The sequence below is a fragment of the Suncus etruscus genome, chromosome 3 (genome assembly GCF_024139225.1).
Source record: "Suncus etruscus isolate mSunEtr1 chromosome 3, mSunEtr1.pri.cur, whole genome shotgun sequence".
Classification (NCBI taxonomy): domain Eukaryota; kingdom Metazoa; phylum Chordata; class Mammalia; order Eulipotyphla; family Soricidae; genus Suncus; species Suncus etruscus.
Window position 1 is genome coordinate 116,037,785 of NC_064850.1, and position 22,566 is coordinate 116,060,350.

Genomic DNA, 22,566 nt, shown 5'->3' on the forward strand with positions numbered 1-22,566 from the left:
GTCGCTTTTTGCCCGTTTTGCGTTAGGATAGACATCCAGGGAGAAGGCTGTTCCCCTCTGGGGTTAAAATGCACTTACTCCCTGCCAACATCTCAGTGGCCCTCTCAGCCGACGTTGACATGGAGTTCTTTCTCTGAGCAATCGGATTTCCCTTTCTTTTAACCGAATGCATTCTGTTACGGGCGCTCTTGACATTTCAATCAGTGAGTGTTCAAAATGTTCAAATGGGAAGAAGAGGGAAAGAAGAACAGTTGGGATCCTACTTATTGGCCATTGGGCCCTGGGTCCCACATGTGCCAGCTGGGAGGAGAGATGGGAGAGATGGGACAAGAGCATCATTCACCTTCTGGCTCAAGCTGGAGGGAGGATGACTTGGAAGAAAAACTGGAGGCAGAATTCTGGGTGTCTGAAGTTTACACTTGTATGGACCAAACAGGAGAGGGGCACCTCTGTGAACTTTGCAGCCTCTTAACTCGATTGTGGGCTGAGAAGGAGTCTGGAGAATATCTAAGTTTGTTGTTTGTTGATACATAGATGAGTGATTTTTTTAGATTGTTAGTATTTTGGGGGGATATACTGCAAAATACTGCGGTGTCACGTGGTGCCCATGACAGGCATGTGCTCAATCGCTTAAGCCATCTTTTATTAAATTTTATCCTGGTGTTAATTGTGGGTGCCGCTCCTGATGGGATGCTGGAGGTCAGGGCCCCTTTAAGGGATTCTGAGGTCCTGAGAAGCCAGTATTAAACACCCTAACCTGGGCCTTATATCTGCAAAGAATGTGCTTTGCCACCCTAGCCCTGGATGAGTCATTGGCTTTTGAATTAGAGGAGTGGAAGGGAGGGTCGGTCTTGTCCACCTGCTTCTTTTCCCCTCCCTCCTCCTGTGTCTGTCTCTCTGCCCCTTCTATCCTCCTGCTGTCCACACTGGTCAAACAAATTGGTTTCAGGACAATCTGGGGCCTGCATTCAACTGTAACTTGGCTTCACTTAGAAAACATGACATGGTCAGTGAGCTCACCCAAGTTTGTAAATGTTTCTCACTGTCTTTTTCCCTTTCCCTTAGAAAGAAACCTGTAGTTCTACACAGACAGGTGGATTCGCTTCTCACAGAAGGGGGAAGGCTTCTGTGGATATATAACATAAACAGACAAGCATAATTCCCCCAAATGCCCACAACAAAAGAAGCTGCACTCCATCCTGATGTTAAGGCCTGCTTCCTTCTTAGCACGGTCGCACCCAGCGTTGCCAAAAAGGGCACCTAAATTTGACTCTAGTGTTACAAAGGGATCCATACTAGAAAAGGCAATTCTGCATTGAGTGGTTTCCCTGCCAACATTTCTTTGACCTTCTTGAGGTTGAGAAGTCCAAAGCATGAAGAAAAGAGTGTCTTTTCGGCCTGGCCTTATTTCTCTTTTTTGAACAGGATTCTGTAGTCGCTGGGGTCACGGTGGATTTCTGTCCTTTAAGAGCCCACCTCTTGGTTGCCTTTTTCCCTGTGAGAGGGACGTGACACTGGAGGAGGAGGTGTCTTTTCTGTGACCCTGAGCCCCAGTTCGTAGTCCGAGGCAGCTCTGAAAGGGGACACAATTGAGGGGAGATGATATCCGTGTGCCATAAAGATAAATGTCACACATTGACTCAATTCTCTTTGAAGCTGCTCTTCTGTTGTGGCTCAGAATCAAATAAATGGTTTTTATTGTCAAGACAAAGTTTCTTACAGAAGGCCAGTCAGGCTCCCAGTATGCCGGATTCCCGGTTAAAAGTAATGATAATCAAAAATAATAACAACAGTTGCAGTGAGAGGGTTTCCAAAGCACTATTTCCTTGCATTCTTTCTATATATTTATTTGCCTGGGAAAGATGGAAGTTTCACAGATGTGTGCACTCTCAGGCAAAGGCAAGGACTATGAGTCTGTATGAGCTCCTGAGCCTCAAGAACAATTCACACCTGCTTGAAGCCCACTGTTCACATCCATTTAAGGCTTAAGAATATTACCTGGTGGGGGGTGGGTGAGGAGAGCGATAGTACAGTGGGGATGGCACTTGTCTGGAACAAAACATACTTGATTCCATCCCCAGCATCTCATGGTCCCCCAAGCAGAATCAGAAGTAAGCCCTGAGCACATTCAGATGTGGCTCCCAAACAAAAACAAACAAACAAAATTTCCAGCTGCCATTCCCTTTTATTCTTAGGCACTATCATGAACCCGAATGTAAATTTCCTCCCAGGTAGGGAGTTATGGGCGTCACTCAACTCCAGGAAAAGGCGAAGAATAGACATAATGGTGATGTCAGAAGTATAATTCATGGCTGTCTGTGCTAGTGTGGGGTTCCCCTAGGAGGGTGATGCCCACAAATTGGTCAGATGGTCTTTAGTCCTGCTGTGTTGTTGGGCCATAACACAGAGGTAGAGACCTAGATGCAGGAAGGTGAGGGTGTGAGCTCGTGCAGGTGAGGAGGAAGAGAGGAGAGGAGATTGGGACATTGCATTGAGGTGGAGACCTAGATTGAGACCTAAATGTAGGGAGGTGAGGTGGAATGTAGGTGAGAAGGGAGAGAGTAAAGAAGGAGATTGCAGGTGCCTCACATCCTGCTAGCTGCCATGTTCTAATATGTGGTGAGGTCTGTCTGCCTGTCAGTCTGCAGACAGACACTGCCCAGAGACTACCAGCTATCTGGATGTCCTGCAAATTGCCTCCTAGGTTCTTGTACAAGCCACAGTTGGATTTCACAGTCTCTGAAATAAGTGTCTTTGCTTTGAAAATTCCGACCTGCGATCAGGCCAACAGATTTCGACCACGCCTGCAATTCACTGATTTTTACAGTCCACTGAGGTTCTCTGGCTGCTGCTTCTCAGATTTCTCTGCAGACATGAGGGCTGAGCCGGAAGTGTGGAGATTAGCTGTGTCTCCATCCTCTGGCCCGAGAACCCCAGAGTCTGAGAATGTGTCCAATTCTGTGCCTCCTGTGTAGATGGAGTTGGGGGGCAGAGTCAAGGGTCTCTCCTGCTCTTCACTGCCCCAATTGTTTCTTCTGTTCTTTTTTAGCCTCTCTACCATATCAATTCGGAACTAACTTGCTGTTTTCCATTGTTGCACAAAATAATGCTGCTTGAATCTCTGTCAAGGTGCTCAAACATGGTCCCCCTGACTCATCTGCTGTCAGGTCTTGAGCACATTGTACGGCCCCACATACCTGCTGCCCTCACCATCCCCCTTCACGCTGTACCCCGAGATTCAGCTTTTCCATCTTCCTATGGGAGTCAGTGACAGGCAAGTCCACAAAGTGCTATTTTAACTCCCACTGGCTCATAGCTGCTGCCTCTTTCTCTTTCATTTTTCAGTATTTTCTGATAATTTCCTCTTGAACACTCCCTGACGGGTCTCCTTTGTACCTGCAGTCCTTGGGGTGCTGGGGTAACTGGGAAGGACTTCCAGCCCTCCTTCTGCTCCATGTTTACTCCTCTCTCTGCTGAGCTGATGTTGGCCATCAGAGTATGTTAGCTCAACACTGCCTGTTCTTACTCCCTCTGTACCTGGGCTGTGATGTTCGTTGTTCACATCCACATCCGCTCTGACGGTGAATGTTCTAATCTTGTTGGTATGACTGGAGTTGCACGACTGTTGCTGGCCACGAGTTGCTCTGGGCTGTCTGACCAGTAACTACACACGTTTACTCTTCCCTTCCATTAATAGTCTCGCCTGTAGAATGAACATGCTTTGGCCAGAGGCATAAATGAGCAGTTTTTCTTCCCATGAGGTCTGCTACCACTTGGTGGGTTTTCGTCTGGTTTGCAGTGAGTCTAACTAGCTCGTGATATATTGGGGTGGTGGGGGAGTTGTTTATGAGACAGCTGTGAACTAGGTGAAATGATGACCGTTTCAACCCTATTGCCTCAAGACCATGCGGTTCATTCTGAGGAAGTGGTCGTATTTCCTTCGACTCCAAATGTGCAGGAAATTTACAGCCTCGAGCTCCTTGGAAATAGTTTGGCAGAGAAAATAGAATCCCTCCTTACTTCCCCCCTTCTCTCAAGTAGTTAACAACATACACACATGGAGGACATTGTACTACAATAGAAAAAATATTGTTGGTTTTTTTCTTTGGTAAATGAAAATGCAGATGTTAGGGTGGGGGGAGATGACCTTGACCAACTTTGACAATCGGTGGTCAAATATTGGTTATTTTTATCACTTGGTTTCTGGCTTCCTTTTCTGCTATGATTGGTTCAAAATCATCTATGACAGTATAGCAATTTGACCGCATATCTTCATCACAATTATCCTCATGTTTCTCAGTTTGATTTAAGGAGCCCCAAATGTGTCTATGATCTGTGTGTGTTTGGATATTGATTAAAAGGAAGAAAGTGTATCTCCCAAATGAATGTGCAGGGTTTATTATTGTGTATTCCAAAACCCATTTGCAATATGGACTAGGCGATTGGTTGGGTCTTGGGGTGCAGGTGTGAGAAAATCATCTTTGAAATCGTCCCCCAAGCCAGGCAGCAGAACAAGCATCTGTTCTTTTATGTCCGTGACTGCCCAAGGACCATCCTCTGTGATGCCGTGGACTCCCCAGGAGTGGAAGCCCTACCTGTGTCATACTTTTCCAGACCACATGGTCAGGCAAGCTAGTATACAGCATAGTGGTGGATAGTGGTAAACACTTTCTGTTATAAGATTTGGGGCAGCCTCAGGCTGATGACAAATGCCTCCCCTGGGGGACAGATTTGGTCTTTTCTATTTTATTTTATTGATTTATTTATTTATTTTTGGTTTCTGGATCACACCCGGCAGCGCTCAGGGGTTACTCCTGGCTCTACACTCAGAAATTGCTCCTGGCAGGCTCAGGGGAACATATGGGATGCCGGGATTCGAACCACCATCCTTCTGCATGAAAGGCAAACGCCCTACCTCCATGCTATCTCTCCGGCCCAGATTTGGTCTTTTCTGTCTACTGTGGTCTCTCTTCTAGACTTCGTGACCCAGGTTTGAGAGTAGAGAAAGGACAGGGAAGAAGAAAAAGCGGGGGAGGGGGTAGGTTGGGGGAGGGGGTGAGCAGGGAATGCAGGTAGTCAAACAGCAGTACAGCTATGGTGGTTGTTGGGGGGTGGGGTCCCCCTCCAAAACTTCAAGTTAAAGGGAGCCATTGGTGATCACCGCTTGTTCCCCACTCAAGAGAAGGAAGTACTGGTTCCAGGTCATTCATTACCAGGAGTATCCCCAACTGAGAGCAGACTCTAGTGATGTATCTGAGCTTTGCAGTATTCCTGAGGCCTTCTCAGTAGGCCACTCAGTAGGATGAACTCTCAGGGATGCAAGGAATAAGCCATGCAGTCACTCTCAAATTTCCATTGGAGCCTCTTTGAAGATGATAGGAGCCAGGTGCATGTTGAAGTTTCAACAGAAGAACCTAAAACAACAGTCATTATTTCCCTCCCTGGCCTCTTCCAAGTCCCACATTGTGTCAGTTGACTGCTTCGAGGTTTCCTCAGTGTGTGTCCAGAATCCATCCTTACAAGCCAAGAGGCAATCATTTCTGTTTTTTTTTTCTTTTTCTTTTTTTTTTTTTTTTTTTTGGTTTTTGGGCCACACCCAGTAACGCTCAGGGGTTACTCCTGGCTATGTGCTCAGAAGTTGCTCCTGGCTTGGGGGACCATATGGGACACCAGGGGATCGAACCGCGGTCCGTCCAAGGCTAGCGCAGGCAAGGCAGGCACTTTTACCTTTAGCGCCACCGCCCGGCCCCTCTTTTTCTTTTTCTTATTTTTTTGGGGGGAGGGTCATACCCGGCAGGGGTTACTCCTGGCTCTATGCTCAGAAATTGCTCCTGGCAGGCTCGGGGGACCATACTGACCTTCTGCATTCAATACAAACGCCTTACCTCCATGCTATCTCTCCGGCCCCATCTGTTTCTTTTATTTATTCATCCCGTTTTTTCTCTCTCCTTTTCCTCTTTTGCTCAAGTGTTTCCAAGCCATTTGTTTATAAATATTTCTGTTGAAAACATTGCTCCCAGGACCTGTGGAAACAGTGCAGATATGGTAAAGTGCGTATCTGGCATATTAGGGGCTCTGAGTTGGATCTCCTGCCCCACATGGTCCTCCAGACACTGATGAGGGTAGCCTTGGTGTCCCATGGTGGTCCTTGGCCTGCCCCCAAACACAGCAGGTTGTGGTCCCTATAAAAATAAATGACAAGGGCTGGAGAAAGAGTACAGGAAGATGGTCCTTGCTTTGCACTCTGCCAATCCTAGTTCCGTTTTCCACATCACATTGTTTCCCTGAGCATTGTAAGATGCAGCAGCACTGGAGGTGCCAGAGCATGACCTTAGTGGCCCGTAGATAAGAGACCTAAGCAACATTGAGCTCTTGGGTTCTTGCATTCAACTGCTGGCCCCATTGGCAGAGAATCACTAGGCTGCCCCTCCCCCATCACATCACCATCCCCCTGAGCTTGCCCTTTAAATAAAATAAATACATAGAGAAAAGCCAATAGTGTGGTTATAGTTTGAACAGGATCAATATTTTTCTACAAATATTCAGAACTCTAGACTACAGTCAACATTTCCTCAGTAATCTCAAAGGCATCTATCTCTTTAGAGTTGCCTTAAATAAAAAGATAAAATGTCTTTTTGGCGTTGCTTTAAATCAGGGTCAAAATTGCTTCACAACTTGTATTTGTTTACATCTCTTGAGTGTTTCTTCCTCCAGCTTCTTCTAGCGTTTCTAAAAAAAAGTTTGTTTTTATGGTGCTCGGATTCCACCAGGTATGAGACTACATCCCGGGATGATTCCAGCCCTCCTAGCCCTTCCTAAACTGACCAGCTATTTTTATTTGAGGAGAGGGAGGGTGTCCCCAGGTATTGCTCAGGCTGTCGGGGACCCACTTTGTGGATGATTGCTCCAGCTGTATGACCTGGAACCATGGCGCTCAGCCAGGGAGGACTTGCTCACAGGGCCCATGCAGCTCAGGGGATGGAACCAAGACCTCATGGTTTAGGTGAGGTCACTAGCACTCCAACTCTGAGTCATCCCTTAGCCCTAGGCTCTTTATTTCTGATGCACTGGTTCGGTAGAGAGGTTTCCACGTTCTAGATTTAACTCATTTCTTCCTGGTGCGTTTATTTTTTTTCTCTTGAGTTTTGGGGCCACACCTGGTCATCACTTCTTACTCCTAGCTCTGTCCTCAGGAATTGAAGGTGGTAATGGGGATGTTTGCCAGGCAAGAGCCTTACCCTCTATCCCATCTCTCTGATCCCTCCCACCCCCCCCAACCTCATTCATTGTGTGTTTAACATGTTATGGGTGATGTTGTTTTTATCAGATACATTTCTGGTCAACAGTTCTGGGCAGAGAGTCAGTCAGACTCATTTTAGGCAGTTGATTAGAAGACAAGCAAAGCATGACATGGGCAGGGCCCTGTCCAGTGAATTAAATAGAATAGGGGCAGAGATGATACATCGGGGATGGCACTTGCCTTAAATGCAGCTGACTGGATTTGATTTCTGTTTGGATTTGATCACCAGCATCCCTACTTGTGCCCTCCACCCCCAAACAAAACAAAACAAACACAAAGAGGAGATTCAATGAGGGTGACTTCAGATTTGATCCCTGGCACCATCTGGTCCTCTGAGCATTTTCAGGAGAGATTCCTGAGAACACATGAGGGTAGCCCATGAGCACTCTAGAGCGCCCCAAAACCTATACCCCCCCCAAAAGAAAGGTTGACCCTTAGTTTGTCATCATGCTGTATCCTTTAGAAACTCCCTCTAACTTTGACCTATTGACTGGAACCTCAATTGAGACCCATTTTTTGAGAAACCAGAAGTAGACCATTCTAGACAGTACTGTTTTGTTTACCCCGCTAATGACATGGCTTGAATATCTCTCTGCTGACCTCTGGAGATCTTGCTCTTGACTCTCATGGCATGCAGATCTGTGTGTGCACCTGTGATACCTCGTTTCACTGGACAGGAAATCCTCCTGATCCCCCTGTTGGGACAGGGTCATGTGCTCACTCCAACCACAGCAGAACAGTTGAGGGGACCGCTGGGTAGCCAGCAGCATCTAGGGTACGGGAATGCAGCTTTCCTGGGAGTCTGTTTCTCCTTATTGCTTGCCTAGCTCCAGCTTTTCCAAAAGTGGCCAGTGGGGGCAGAGAACGGAACCCAGCCTTGTGTCTTGTTGAGTGGCAGCGGAGAGGGAGAGATAAGCAGGTGGAATGTGCTGACCTCAGGATCTCCAGGCTGACCTGCGCTGTATCCATGCAAGCCTAGAACCCTGAGTCAGCCCCAGGAACTGAGAACACGCCCCCAGCAGATCCCCATCCCTATCTCATTCCCCACCCCTGGTAGTGGCTTATGGGAACTGGAGTTGGCTTCTGTCTCATCCTCTTGCTCATTTCCCAGTGCAGGGCATTGAGATGTGAGCTTGAGTCTGGCCTTGTTTCTTCAGGAAGCAGCCAGGCCCCCTCAAGCCTGGGTCATGAAGCCTCAGAAATCAGACTTTCACAAGTTGCAGGGCCAGGTTTGCAGATCAGAGCCACCAGGGCAGAATGGGGTGAGCTGGATTTGTCCCTGAAGGGAAGCAGCACCCCCAGACAGCCTTTGGAACAAGTGCTGGAAATGCCATAGGAAAAAAACACTCAAAAACCCCTTCCCATTGCTTCATGTTCATTGCAAAGCAGTAACTGGGTGGGATGGAGGGTACAAAGGAGGTCAGCTTGAACCCTTTCTTGTGCTTAATTTCCCTCTTTCTCCTCCTTCCAAGCCTCAGAAGAGGAGAGCGGGAAGCCCTTCCAGTGTCCCATCTGTGGCCTAGTGATCAAGAGGAAGAGCTATTGGAAGCGGCATATGGTGATCCACACAGGTCTCAAAAGCCATCAGTGTCCACTGTGCCCATTCCGCTGTGCTCGCAAGGACAATCTCAAATCCCACATGAAGGTAAGCCTAGGCTGCTCCAATCCTCACCAAGGGACCCAGGAGAGCCCACAGATGACCACGCTCCCTGCAGCAAGCAGGAGGCAGCCCAGAGGAAGCACCTCAGGAGCACCTGTCTTACTGTCCCGGTGGTAAGGCATTGCCAGCTCATGCCCGTTCTTTGTGTGAAGATCTTCCTGTTCATTTCCAACCCAAGGCACTTGGAGGCAGAGAGTGACTCTGTGCAAAGGAGCCCTCCTTTCCTGCTGGGTGCGGCACCTAAGCTGGCCATGGGATGCACTTCTGGGGTACATTGAGGAAGACCTAGAGAGGCAAAGCTTAGAAGGGTGGCTGGTCATCTATGGCTTTGCTCCTCAGCTAATAAGCCCAGAGGATGCTGAGGATACTGAGCCCAGAGGTTGAGCTCACACCTTTCTGGGCTTCATCCTTAGAGGCAGACATGTATGCATATATGTATATGTATACATGCCCACAGAGCCCATGCACATGAGACACTTCTGGGAGGTGTGAGAACATTGTCAGACCATGACCTCTGGGAAAAACACCCACCACGGGACTGGGTACCCCTGAAGGAGACAGATAGTATATGAGCCCAGATATTCAGGGGTAATTTTTAGTGACCCAGTAAACACAGCAGATGAGGGAGGGCTGTGTCCGAGAATACTGGGCCCTGGGTATCTTTCTTATCCATGGTGGAGAAAAACTTGGGGCACCTAGAATCTTTTTTTTTTTTTTTTTTTTTTTTTGGTTTTTGGGCCACACCCTGTGACACTCAGGGGTTACTCCTGGCTATGCGCTCAGAAGTTGCTCCTGGCTTCTTGGGGGACCATATGGGACGCCGGGGGATCGAACCGCGGTCCGTCCTAGGCTAGCGCAGGCAAGGCAGGCACCTTACCTCCAGCGCCACCGCCCGGCCCACCTAGAATCTTTTTAAAAAAATTTTTTTTTAATAATTCAGGAAATCAAAAAATGGTAGGCCTTTGAATTTGACAGACATGACTTGAAATCTTATTTGTAACTTACCAGCTAAGTGGCCTTGGGCCAGAACCCTCTTTAGCCTCACTTGTCTTATCTGTGAAGTGGGAATCCTCAGGTTCACCTGGAAGAGTTGTCAATTGTCTGGCCAAAGTGTCTGACTCAGAAGTGTTCAGTGGCATGATTTAATTTTAGTAATTACTGTTGACCATTGTTGAAAGTCCTTGTCAATGATGATTTCAATGTGGGTTGGCTTTTGAAATTGTTTAGGAAGTGTCTACTTTGCTTCCTAAGACATATAGTTTATGTACGGATGAAATCATCTGCTTTATGTCTTTTAGTTTTGATACTGCACCTGGCAGTTACTACACCTCCTCCCTCTTGGGTCTGTGATCAAGGTTTGGGGATGTTTGGGAATGAAAGTGGGTCCCCCGCATGAAGAGTGTGTAGAAGAACTTGTGAGATGTCTCTCTATCCTCCATTGTTTACCATTTGGGAGTCAGCTCTTGCAAGGGTTTACAGCTGGTGTGATTCTGGGAGATTGTCCCTGGAGGAGCTCGGGGACCATGCAATGCCTAGAACAGAGCCCATTGCTCCATCTGGTGAAGCCTGTCCTCCAGCCCTTTGAGCATTGCCCAGATCTTGGCATCTATTATTTTTTTTTTTTTTTTTGGTTTTTGGGTCACACCCAGCAGTGCTCAGGGGTTATTCCTGGCTCCAGGCTCAGAAATTGCTCCTGGCAGGCACAGGGGACCATATGGGGTGCCGGGATTTGAACCGATGACCTCCTGCATGAAAGGCAAACACTTTACCTTCATGCTATCTCTCCGGCGGCATCTATTATTTTTTAAAATCTCATCTCATCTCATCTTTCAGAATCAATCAGTCTTCGCTATTTAAAATTGTAACTCTATAAAAAAAAAAAAGCGTGACCAGACAGTATTCATACTGACTTTAGGAAACAGCTTGGAAGATTAAAAAAGAAATTAAATTCAGGATATAATTTGTTATCTATCGTTTTTCCTTTTCCTCCCGGGAGGAGCTAGCCAGGAGTTCTGGTTGGTTGGATTTTACTGAGCTGACTTAGCTTTATGGAGCTAACTTAGCTTTCTAAAATACTTTTTGTATGGGGGTGGGAAGCATAATCCACAATGCTCAGGGATCATCTTGGCAGTGGTTGGGGCCATTGTATAGAGTGCAAGCATCAAACCTGGTTGGCTACATGCAAGGCACAATGGCCCTACCTGCTGTACTCTGGCCCCTGAACAAACTCTGCTTTTATGACTAATCTTATCCTCCATCAGCACTTTCCACCTGCAAAGTGAACTCCACAAGCAGGAGGAGACTGCAGAACATGAGTGTTCAGTAGCCTACTATGTGGGTATCTTTGGCCAGTCTTAAAACTTCAGTGAGCAGAAACCTCACATCCACCCTGACACATACTTGTCTTGGTTGCAGCTCAGGTTCACTTAAAACCACCTATTTATAAACGCATGGAAACAAAGCGGGGTTTTTCAATAGCAGGAATTAGTGACCCTGAAACTACAGGAAGGTGAGGTGGTCGCCTTCATGCTGCACACGGTTGGCCTGCACTGTGGCAGAGCTGCAGGGCTCTGAGGGTCGAGGGGGGCCTCCCAAGGCTTTCAGAACAAATCAATAACGGGGACAATAAAGCACTTGTGTGAAAATTGCTACTTTCTTCCAACTCCTGGACTTCTAACCTGTTGCGCAACCCCTCAAGTTTTTGATAAGGGAGTGAGGAGTTGAGCTCATGCAAGGTCTATGGTGTCAGCTGATACACCCAATTTTCTCTGCCCTCTTCCTCCCCACCGTCCCATCCCAAACTCATGCTTGGATTTTGATGATCGGCCCTTGAATTTTTCTGAAGTTTTTAGTCTGTTTGGAACTATAATAGGTAAGATCTTGTGAATTAGATATTATCTGTTGCCATCACGAAATGTTCCAAATAAGAATAGATTTTCTTAGATCCAGTGCAGCCTAAGAAGTGAGTACTGGTTACCTTAAAGATTAAGATCTCGAGGTGGGTGGCCAGAAAGACTTGAGTTAGCATCTTCATTCTATGAGTCTTTCTTAGTCGCTGTGAGTCTTTGGGCAAATCACTTAACCTCTCCAAGTCTATTTCTACTCATGGAGATAATGATCACATGAGCTCTATACCATTGAGTTCTTGTAAGAGTTAAATGAGAGAAAAGCTGGAAAGCAGTTAATCAAGTGCTCAGCTAGGAGAAAGCCTCAGTAACCGGGACAAATACAGCCCATCAGTATTCCAGAGCCCTCTGAATGTAAATTAGTATTTACATTCAGAAATAGATCAATGACATGGTTTGAAAAATTAATATAGATTTATTGCTTCTTTCTCAGTAATCTGTCTTGACTGCGGAGAGGAAGGAGAAATGGATAAACACAAAGAATGCCAAAAAAAGGGGGGCTCAACTCTTCTTCCCATCACACAGAAATAGCATTTTCAGCTTGCTAGTGTGGATTATACAGCTCTGTTTTATGAAAAATGAGGTCGGCTTTCTCTGTTCCACAAACAGTATCAGCAGTGCAGTGCTCCTTTTGGATGCTCAGCACTGTGCCTGGCTCCAGCCCATGAGCGTTGCCCGTGGAGCACATGTGAAGATTTGTATGACTGCAGAAGTGGCTTGTTGGAGCTCCCCGTACCCCGGAATCTCCAAGTTCCTTCAAGTCTTTTACAGTTTTTCTGGATGACCGAGCATTCAGGATGGGAAAGTGTCAATTACTACCCCAACAAGGAGGCTGTCTGTGGATAGGGGGGGTTGCGGGGAGAGAAAGAGAGAGAGAACAAGAACGAGAACAAGTGACTCCTGAGTACTGGGCTGGGTGCGGGTTGCTTTGCTAAATTAAATAAGCATTGCTGACTGTGGCCCCAAAACAAGCCCAAAAAACATTGGTTAAGCCGTGGTAGGATTGAGGACACGCACTTGACAGGTGCCAAGTTCTGCTAGGTCCAGGCCCACTGTATATGCAGCCTGAACCCATCTGTGCCCCTTCCCTGCTGGCCTGTGCCAAGGGGGTGGAGGAGATGGTCTCATGTTCCCTCTGTTTCTCTGACCCCTGCAGTTCATAGGATTCCTGGTAGGATAAATCCACAGCCCAAGGCCTTGGTGGGTGGGTGGCCTGCGTCTTGGGCACAGTGACCAGTCTGGGCTCTTAGGTGCCCTGGAAAGGAGGAAAAATGGCAGGCAGCTCTAAGGAATGAGTGTGTGTGTTTATGTGTGTGTATATGTGTTTACATGCATGTGAGTGTATGTGTTCATGTGTGTACCCATGTTCTCACTCAGCTGACCTGGACCCAGGATTTCTCATGGTAACTTCTGTGGAGACATTCAGTTTGGGGGGGACACCAGAACCTCTTTTCCAGGGAGCTGCAGTGGGGTGCTGTAGTGGCAGACTTTCCCCAATTCCCTTTTCATTTCTCTTGCTTTTGTTGGTCACTGAACATTGTTTAAAAATGTGTTTTGGCTGCTGAATAATGCTCTTGGATCGCATTCAGGATGCATAAACAGCAGCCATAAAACCTGGTCTCTCACACAGGGTTTGGGGCCCAGTAGGCCAAGGGTCCAGGTGGCCCTGGGGTTCACTAACTGGTCACTCCCTTCTGGGAACCAGGGACTTACATCCCCCTGCAGTTCCAATCAAGAGAGCCAAAAGTGTGTATTGTGTGTGTGCGGCTCCCCTGAATTGGCCCCAGTTGGCAGGACTGGCAGGGCTTCTCAAGTCTCCCCAGTCCTGGGAGGGCACCTTGGGTGGAGTCGGTCAGTGCCACAGTGCCCTGACAGAGATGAGAGGATGTCCCAGGCACTTTTTTTATTGGTTTTTGGGTCACACCGGCAGCGCTCAGGGGTTACTCCTGACTCTTTGCTCAGAAATTGCTCCTGGCAGGATTGGGGGACCATATGGGATGCCAGGATTCTAACTACTGTCCTTCTGCATACAAGGCAAATGCCCTACCTACATGCTATCTCCCTGGCTCCACCAGGCACTTTTAGAGTCAGGCCTGGCTCAGGCCAAGGCCAGGCGTTCTCCATGATTCAGCCCCTTCACATGGGAGCATCGAGGAGGCGAAAGCAGCCTTGCCAAGGTTTGAGAAACCCAGCTCCTTTCCTCACATGCAGCCCAGCCCCAAACTCTCTAGCCAGGCTGGCAAACTACCATTTCCAAGGGTTTCCTTAATCCAAGCATCCAGGCTTGCTTGCCCTCTCACCCATGTTTTGCCTATGTCACTGCTCTCACTTTATTAAATACTTGAAGACAAAATGGTCTGATTAGCAATAGTCATCTGGTGGGGTTCTAGTAGTTGTTTGCTTGACTTAAATCTTATAGCTAATTCATTAGTACATCTCCATACCCCGAGAGTCTCAGTTTCCCAGTCTCTAAAACGGAACTGCTATGAAGACATGCTTTTCTACACTTTTTTTCCTTAAAGCAGATATGGAAAGATTTAGCATATTTTTATTTTGTGAGTCACACCCAGCCATGTCCAGAGGTCACTCCTGCCTCTGTGCTCAGGAATCACTCCTGGCAGGCTCAGAGGATCATATGGGATGCCGGGGATTGAACCCCGGCAAGGCAGATGCCCTGGACACTGTGCTGTCCAGCCCCTACTTTTCCACACTTTTAATTACCAAGAGGAGCATCTTTGAAAACTGGTTATGTCAGCCCAGCTGAGCTAATTCCCTGGGTGATAATTATCAGCTTCACGCATATGTGCAGAATTCCTTGGCAGGTGACCTCTGACCTCCACCTTACCCCTCTGCTGCTATGTGAGTTTGCAGCATGCTGGGTTGTTGATACTTTCTCTAAAGACAGACAGAGCATCCCAAACAGGATGACTGGGATAGGAGGATTCCCCAGCCCTCAATTTATAAAAGGGGAGCCTACCATTGACAGCACCTTCTGTGGTGAGCGGGGCTTTTAGAATGGACCTTTCACCTTTGTGGCCCCACTTTCTGTTTGGCAATTGACCTCACGACCCAGAACACAGCCATGAAATGCTCTTTGTGTGTGGGTGGGTGAGATGGGGGCTCCTGTCCTCCTGGATCAGCCGTCTTCACTTCCACCTCCACTGGCTGGGATGGGGAGGCAGTCCTACTCGTGTCCCTGAACACCTCAGGAAGAACTCACTGCCATTGCTTCTCCCTCAGGTTCATCAGCACCAGGACCGGGGAGAGACTTTCCAGTGCCAGCTCTGCCCTTTCACGTCCTCCCGCCACTTCAGCCTCAAACTCCACATGCGCTGCCATCAGCACTTCTTGAGGACAGAAGCCAAGGTGAAGGAGGAGATCCCAGACCCAGATGTCAAGGGGTCGCCCCACCTCAGTGACAGTGCCTGCCTAGGGCAGCAGAGGGAAGGAGCAGGGACAGAGCTAGTAGGGACCATGATGACGGCCAGCACGCCAGAGAGGACTAGCCAGGGTGGGGCTGGCGTCTCGCCTGTGCTGGTGAAGGAGGAGCCCAAGGAAGATAACGGCCTGCCCGCCTCCTTTCCTCTGACCGCTGCCGACAGGCCAGCCAACCACACAAAGCTGAGAGAGCCCCCGGAGTGTGTGGGCAACAGTGCGTCAGCATTGTTCAGCCAGGACATCTCTGTTAAGATGGCGTCTGATTTTCTCATGAAGCTGTCAGGTACTTGCCTAGGGTTGTCTCTCTTTCTCTCTACCTCTCTTTCTCTCTCTCCCCCTCTCTTTCCTCTCTTTCTCTTCTGGCGTTCTCATCTACAGCATGAATTGGCAGGCCTAGTTGATGGCAAGGACCCTGTGGAGGTCCTAGAAGTTCTAGTTTTGTTTTTTTTTTTGTTTGTTTGTTTTTTGTTTTTTATGTTGCCCATCTTTCAAGAACTGGTCTGCCTGTGGTTTGGGATTTAGAAGCATGAGGCGTATGGGATGGTTTGGTACAGCGACTAGAGCTGTCTTTGCACACAGCTGGCCTGGGTTCCACCCCTGGATCCCATGTGGTCTTTCTCTCTCTCACTCTGAGCCCCAGCAGAAAGGATTCTGAGTTTAGAGGCAGGAGTCAGCCCTGAGCATTGTCATATATGGTCACCAGAACAAAAAATGAAAGAAAGAAAGATGAGTAGATGTGGGTCCCCTGGTTTCTCCTTCTCTGGGTTGTTACTATGGGGGTCAGGTACCAAGTGAACCAAATTGGTGGCCTTTTTTGTGTGTGCTCCCTTGAGCCCTACCTATTTACTTGTCTCCACATCAAGTATTTTAAATAAAGTACATGTCTGGATCCTGTCATATTTGTACACATGATACACATTCTTCGTGGTCTTAATTAGAATACACAGAGACTGCTGTTTGGAACGACAGACTTTGAAAAGTAGAGCATAAGTATATGAAATAAAGTGTTGGATATCTTATGTTTGGTTGGTTTTGATTTTTGAGCCACACCCCGAGGTGCTCAGGCGGTTATTCTCGGTTCTGTGCTCAGGAATCTTGCTGGGCTCAGGGGACCCTGTGGGATGCCAAGGGTCAAACCCTGGTTGGCTGTGTGTGAGGCAAATGCCCTATCCGCTGTACTATCACTCTGGTTCCCAGGACTAAAGATTTTTCTGTGCCCTTCTCTTCTCCAACCATGAAAAGTTTCTTATTGTTGTTCGTATAGGCCTAATATAAACTGGGACCATTTTAACCCTTTGTTAAGTGCCTATTTTCTGGCTGTGAGCCATTCTCATGGTGGTATATACCTCACCACTACCAATCTTGGGAACTTTTCTATCATCTCAAACCAAAATCTTTCATTTATTTAATAAATAATCATTCTACCTCCACCCCCTGTACCTGATAACTACACTTTTACTTTCTATCTTTATGCCTTTGATGATGCTGGGAACTTTGGAGAAAGTGGAATTGTAATGCAACAAAACAAAACAAAACAAATTTTTCCCTCACTGCCCCAGCCTTTTGGAATGAAGGTGGAATCCAAGGACATTAGTCATTAGTTCACCACTTTTTTTTTTTTTTTTTACAGTTTTGTACCTTAAAAACAAATAAGTCTGATTAAGCTGGGGAGTTGATCAAGGAAAGGGGGGGAGGTGTAGAGATGCTTTTTCCAAATCTCTTTGAATGAGCCCATGTGATGTGTGAGTGCCAGGGTGAGGTTGTGGGTGGAGTTCGCTGGTCCTCATTATGTGTTTGAAAAGTCTGATGTTCACTTTTAAAGGCGATGTGGGATAGGGAAAGGTCGGATGAGAATTGGCTCTGTCTTTCAGTGAGGACCCCACGATGATTTCCAAATGCCATCTCAGCTCTTTGGAGAGTGACAATACCCTTTTAAATGGAGAATAATTGGTCAGCACCTTCCTTTAAATGGACTGTGAGTCCCATTTTATGAAATGCCACTGCCTGGTGAACCCAAGGGTCAGTCCCTGCAGGTGACTTCCTGCCTTTCTTCTCCACTGCCCTATCACCCCCAGGGCTGGGCCTCTCAGGAATCTAGATACTAGTTAGAAGGAAAGAGGAGAGAAAGGCAGGGTTTGGAAATGGGGTACAGGAAAGGGACCAGAGGAGAGGGGAGGAAGAACATCTCAGGGGGTGCCTCTGCCTGGAAATTTGTATTTCTGGAGTCATCTGCATCGGTCTGTGGCCTGAAAAAGAAGGGGGTGGGCTATTTTCCTGTTCCCCTTTACATCTCTTCCACCCCAGTCTAGAAAATGTGCTTTGGAAATGTGGAGTTAGACAGGTGGGGATTTTTAAAAACAGGAGGACATGCATGTTCTTTCTGGTTTCCCTTTTGCTTCGTGTTCTTCCAGACCCCATTTCTAGGTACCTCTGGTTTCTCGCCAAGAGGCACCTTCTTCAGGATCACCCCCTTCCCCAGGAGAAAAAAGCAAATAGCAGATCTACTTTGCCCAGCTGGAAGGGGCTGGTCTTTTTTCCTTAACAGCCTAGAGAGGTGTTGGGGAGCAACTCTGTGGTGCTGGCAGAGGGTGAGGGGCTGAGCGTCTGTCAGTTGGGCCTTTGGCTGAATCCCCTGGTTCATGATTTGCAGCCCTGCTGGCCTGGCTGGGGGGCTCTGGGTGTAAGGCTGTAATTAGCTGCAGAATTGGTCTCTGGGAACCCAAGACAAAGCCATCGACTGCTGAGAGCCAGGGCGGCAAACACAGCCCTAGAGGCAAAGCCAGTTGGTCCAGAGAAGGGTGAAAGAATTTACCCCAAAGCCTCATATTGTGACCTGTTTTCTCTGGGAGCTATTGACGGGACTTGTTTACAATTTGGCAGCTGGAGTGTTTACTGACTGATCAATGGGCATAAGAAAACAGATAACAAATGCACGTTATTTATGCAAAAGGCCCAGGCGGCTATTTTATGGTGGCTTACTACAGGTCCTGAAACCTGACTTGTATGCTCTGTTACCTAGCAACCTGGTAGAAAGTCACTGGGGAGTGCCATGCATTGGTAATTTTTTTGTGTGTGCGCGCAGATTTGGATGTAAATGTAAAACTTGGGGACTGGCTGTGCAGCTCACGGGAGATTTGTTCAAAGGAAAGGAATACATTTTCTGGAGGGATTTTTTTTCCTTTCCTTCATGTCTGCTACCTTCCTCCACCCCAAAGACTCTGGCCCTTTCCTTGAAGGCTGCTCTCACCTTTTGTGCCTACCTGTCTGTGTTTGCACCCATCCAATCTGCTGCATGGACTTTCCAGCTCTTGCCATGGGGCAAGCAGTGGCCCTGTCCTCCAGGGCATCCTCACAGTCATAACAGCTCCATTGTTCAACCACACTTTTGAGCTGGGTTCTGTGTGTGCACCTGCCCAGCTCAGAGGGTGCAGCTGCTGGAGGGTCTGGAGTCGTCTCCGTGCCAGGCCTGTGCCAGCCACGTCTTCATCTGCAGACCCAGCACTCGGGGCCAGATGCGAGTGGCCACACACCTACTTGTTCCCTGCAGTGGGCTCAGAACACTTACTCCTTTCTTGCAGGGTTATGAAGGGGGAGGCTCTTTCTTGCTCCTTCAGCTAAAAACAAGCATAAAGATGACTTGATGGAGCCTAGTGGGGATTCAGATTCCAGCATTTGGAACTAAATCTATATCCTTATCCTGCTGCTGATCTGAGGTCTCCCCATCTGAGAAGAGGAAATTATACCCCTTTTCCCTACTATTGACCCCCTCCCATATTTTATTTATTGTATTGATTTTATTTTTGATTTGGGGGCCCCATGGGGCAATGCTCAGGGGTTACTCCTGGCTCTATACTCAGGAATCAGTCTTGGAGGGCTCAAGAGATCATATGGGATGCCGGGGATAGAATCTGGGTCACCTGTGTGCAAGGCAAATGCTACCACCATGCTATCACTCTACCCCACACCTCTCATCTTTTGTTTATTTTCTTTTTTTCTTTTTGGGGGCTACATCCAGTGGTGCTCTGGGGTTACTCCTGGCTCTGCACTCAGGAATCACTTCTTGTGGGCTCGAGGGACCATATGGGATGCCAGAGATGGAACCTGGGTCAGCTACATGCAAGACAAACACCCTCCCCACTGTGCTATCGCTCCAGCCCTGAGTACACCCCATTTTAGCCCAAGCCCATCTGCCTCATTTCTTGGTTCTTTGGAATTGTAGTTGCTCTGCTCCCCCATCGCAGACTCAGAGCAGGTTGGGGTAGCCCCAGCCGTCCATCTTCTGGACTGATAGAAAAAGCCACTTTGTGTATTTTACTCAGGTTTCCAGCTGGGAACAGCTCTGAGCACTATGGTCCTGCCTGTTCACAGGAGCCAGCCCCAGGGTCGTTGGAGAAGGGAGTGATGCTTGACCAGGGAATAGGTGCTCAGTTCACCCAAGTTCCTTTGCTTTAGATTTTGTCTTCCATCTCCAGCAGCCACTTTATAATCTGGGCTGCACACAAAGCTGCCTTGGGAATTTCTTTCTTTTTTGCGGTGCTTGGGGGATACATCCAGCTGTGCTCAGGGCTGACTCTTGATTTTCTGCTCAGGGTCACTCCTGTTGGCTCGGGGGGGGGGGGGGGGCTATATACAGGATCAAACTGAGCTCAGTAGCCACAAGGCAAGTATCATACCCCTGTATGAAGTTTCTGGATTTGAGAGTTTCTTTAAAGTGCCAGGATCCTGCTCCATGCCCAGAAAGTGTGGTACAGGATAAAGCCTGAGTTATAGGTGTTGATTTGATTTCATTTTATTTGATTTGGAGAGTGGGGTTTGTATCTCCAGCACTACTTAGGGATCCCAGGGCCCACTCCTGATGATTCTTGGCCACCAGACTGGATAGTTGAATGTGGGGTGTGGTGCTCACCTAGGTGAGTTACATCTCAGGGATACACATCTATTTGGGGGACACGTGGTACAAGGGGCAGCTGCATGTGTTGCATGGAATCTCTGTACCATCTCTTCTGCCCTTGGTATTATTTTTTTGAGCCTGCGAGTGCATGTCAAGTGGAACCACAATTGAGCCCCCACTTAAATGAAATAGAAACTTGGCGCCTGATGGACATGTGTGGTTGGGTTTTCTTTCTCTGCTCTCTGTCAATGGGAAGGGACATGAATGTGTGAGAGGGATATGAGACATTGGTCATCAGTCACAGGGGTCAGAAGTGAAAAGGAGGGGATATAGGTCATGTCTGCAGACCCCGTGTTTATCCTCCTGTGTTTATTATGGGGCCTAAGGAAGTCTCTTGGGGATGACCAGTGAGTCCCATGATGCTCATCTAGAGCTGCACAGATGCACAGAGATAGGGGCAGCAGCAGGAGCTGATGCAGAGGGACCAGCCACATCCTTACATCCTTTTGCTTTCTGAACATGACACTTCTCAAGATATAACATTTAATTCCAACTCTCCAAATTGCAAGCGAGCAGTTGACAGAAACTTGGCAGACACCACTGTTGGCCAGAAATAAGCTTTTTTGGTGTGTGTGTGTGTATGTGTGTGTGTTTGTGTGTGTGTGCATGTGTGTATGTATGCATGTGTGTGTGTATGTTTTGAAAATAAAAGAAATAAGTCATGTGGACTATTTTTAATTTGGAAATGAGCAAATGCCTCCCATGGGGAGACTGAAATGGTCTTCCTCAGGAGGGACAGGCTTCTGAAGGTGGCAACTTCCACAGGGGCATTAGCTGACTCATTTATGATTTCTTGGGCTCCCTGAAAATAATAAAGCATCTTGTGTGAATGAAGGGTAGAAAGGGGTGTGACTGGTGTTGTGGTCCTCTCAGTCACTTTGCATTGCCGTTTGCCTCTGTTTCACACCCTGTTGGGCCTCTATGGGCCAACGCTGCCAGGCAGTGACTGGCAGCTGCCCTGGTGGGTGCTTGTGCCAAGGAAGAAGAGTCCAGAAATGACCAGTGGGCATCCTGGCTACCCATTAGCTGGTGGACTTTATAGAACACATTTGGGGGGACCTAGAGAGACTTTTCAGACAGTGCTTTGGCCATGCTGGATTACTCCCGCTGGTGATTGGTCATCGAGGCTGGATAGTTCAATGCTACAGCCCCCAGGCCAGCCCAGCAGTGCTTGGGGATCATGCCAAGTCAGGGATTGTAGTGGGGTCTTGAGTTTGCAATGCAGTGCTAGATTTTCTGATTGTTTCTGCTTTGCTTCCCCCCCCCCCCCCATTTCTTGCCCTCTGCTCAGCAGTGGGACTCTGGCAGGCCCCAAGCCAAGGTGCTGGACTAAGGGATCAACCTGCCTGGCAGCTTTAGCGGGAACCTCTCATTGTTATATTTTGGGTAATGATGGCGCCATTAGGGTTCCTGAAAAGGTGTGTGAGTCATACTCGTGCAGGGTGGTGTGAGGCAGTGTTGGGTATCAAGCCTGTAGCCTCTCCTTCATACGGGTGGCTGACCAGGGATGTGTCTCCGGCCCTGACCCTGCATCCCAGGCTTTTCTTGACACCTACTTTCACTCTTCCTAGGGCGAGTATTCCTGATATGATAGCAACCTTCAGGGTGTGACCTTTGTGTGCTCTTTTGTGACCCTGAATTTCCTTGAACCTGGTGGTGATTCATTAGAGAGGCTGAGTGTGATGTGTTCTTGTTTATCCCCATGCTACTTAGGGACTCACCAAGATGAGAAGGTTTGTGGGAGTCACAGAAAGGAGCAGATGGCATTTCAGGTACATGGGCTCCGGAATAACACACCTGCCAGAAAGTCCAGGGGTGCAGGGTTTTGGGAGTGCTCCTTGGAGAGAGAGAGAGAGAGAGAGAGAGAGAGAGAGAGAGAGAGAGAGAGAGAGACCCTGAGAGAGAGACCCTGAGAGAGAGACCCTGAGAGAGAGACCCTGAGAGAGAGACCCTGAGAGAGAGACCCTGAGAGAGAGAAAGAGAGAGACCCCGATATCAGAAGACCCTGTACATGCTTTGTCTCATCCCACGCTATCTGATTCCCTGTGCACTGCTGGGTATGCCCCTCCTACACCCCACCAACAAAGAAACAAACAGAACCTGCACTCCTCTCTGGTTTTGCTAACAATGAAATTCCGAGTACATTTCAACATTTATAACAAATGGAGAAAAGTCTAACTCCCTGGTGCTGGGTGGGCATGTTGTTTCGAGGGGGTTGGGCCTCACCTGCCTCACCTGCTGATGCTCAGGGCAACGTATGATGCAGGGAGGGCTGCTTGTTAAGACATGCACCGTAAGCCCTGTCTGTGTT

At 48.0% G+C, this 22,566-nt stretch overlaps 1 protein-coding gene across 2 annotated transcripts in view; it reads left to right on the forward strand.

The window, feature by feature from the left end:
- The window catches only part of ZNF827 (zinc finger protein 827), a 174,523-nt gene that overhangs the window by 39,007 nt on the left and 112,950 nt on the right, over window positions 1-22,566 (forward strand). For both annotated transcript variants that reach the window (XM_049769979.1, XM_049769980.1), the window contains exons 3-4: window positions 8,773-8,945; window positions 15,107-15,587. In XM_049769979.1, coding sequence (XP_049625936.1) covers window positions 8,773-8,945; window positions 15,107-15,587 — 654 coding nt within the window. The remainder of the gene's footprint in view (window positions 1-8,772; window positions 8,946-15,106; window positions 15,588-22,566) is intronic.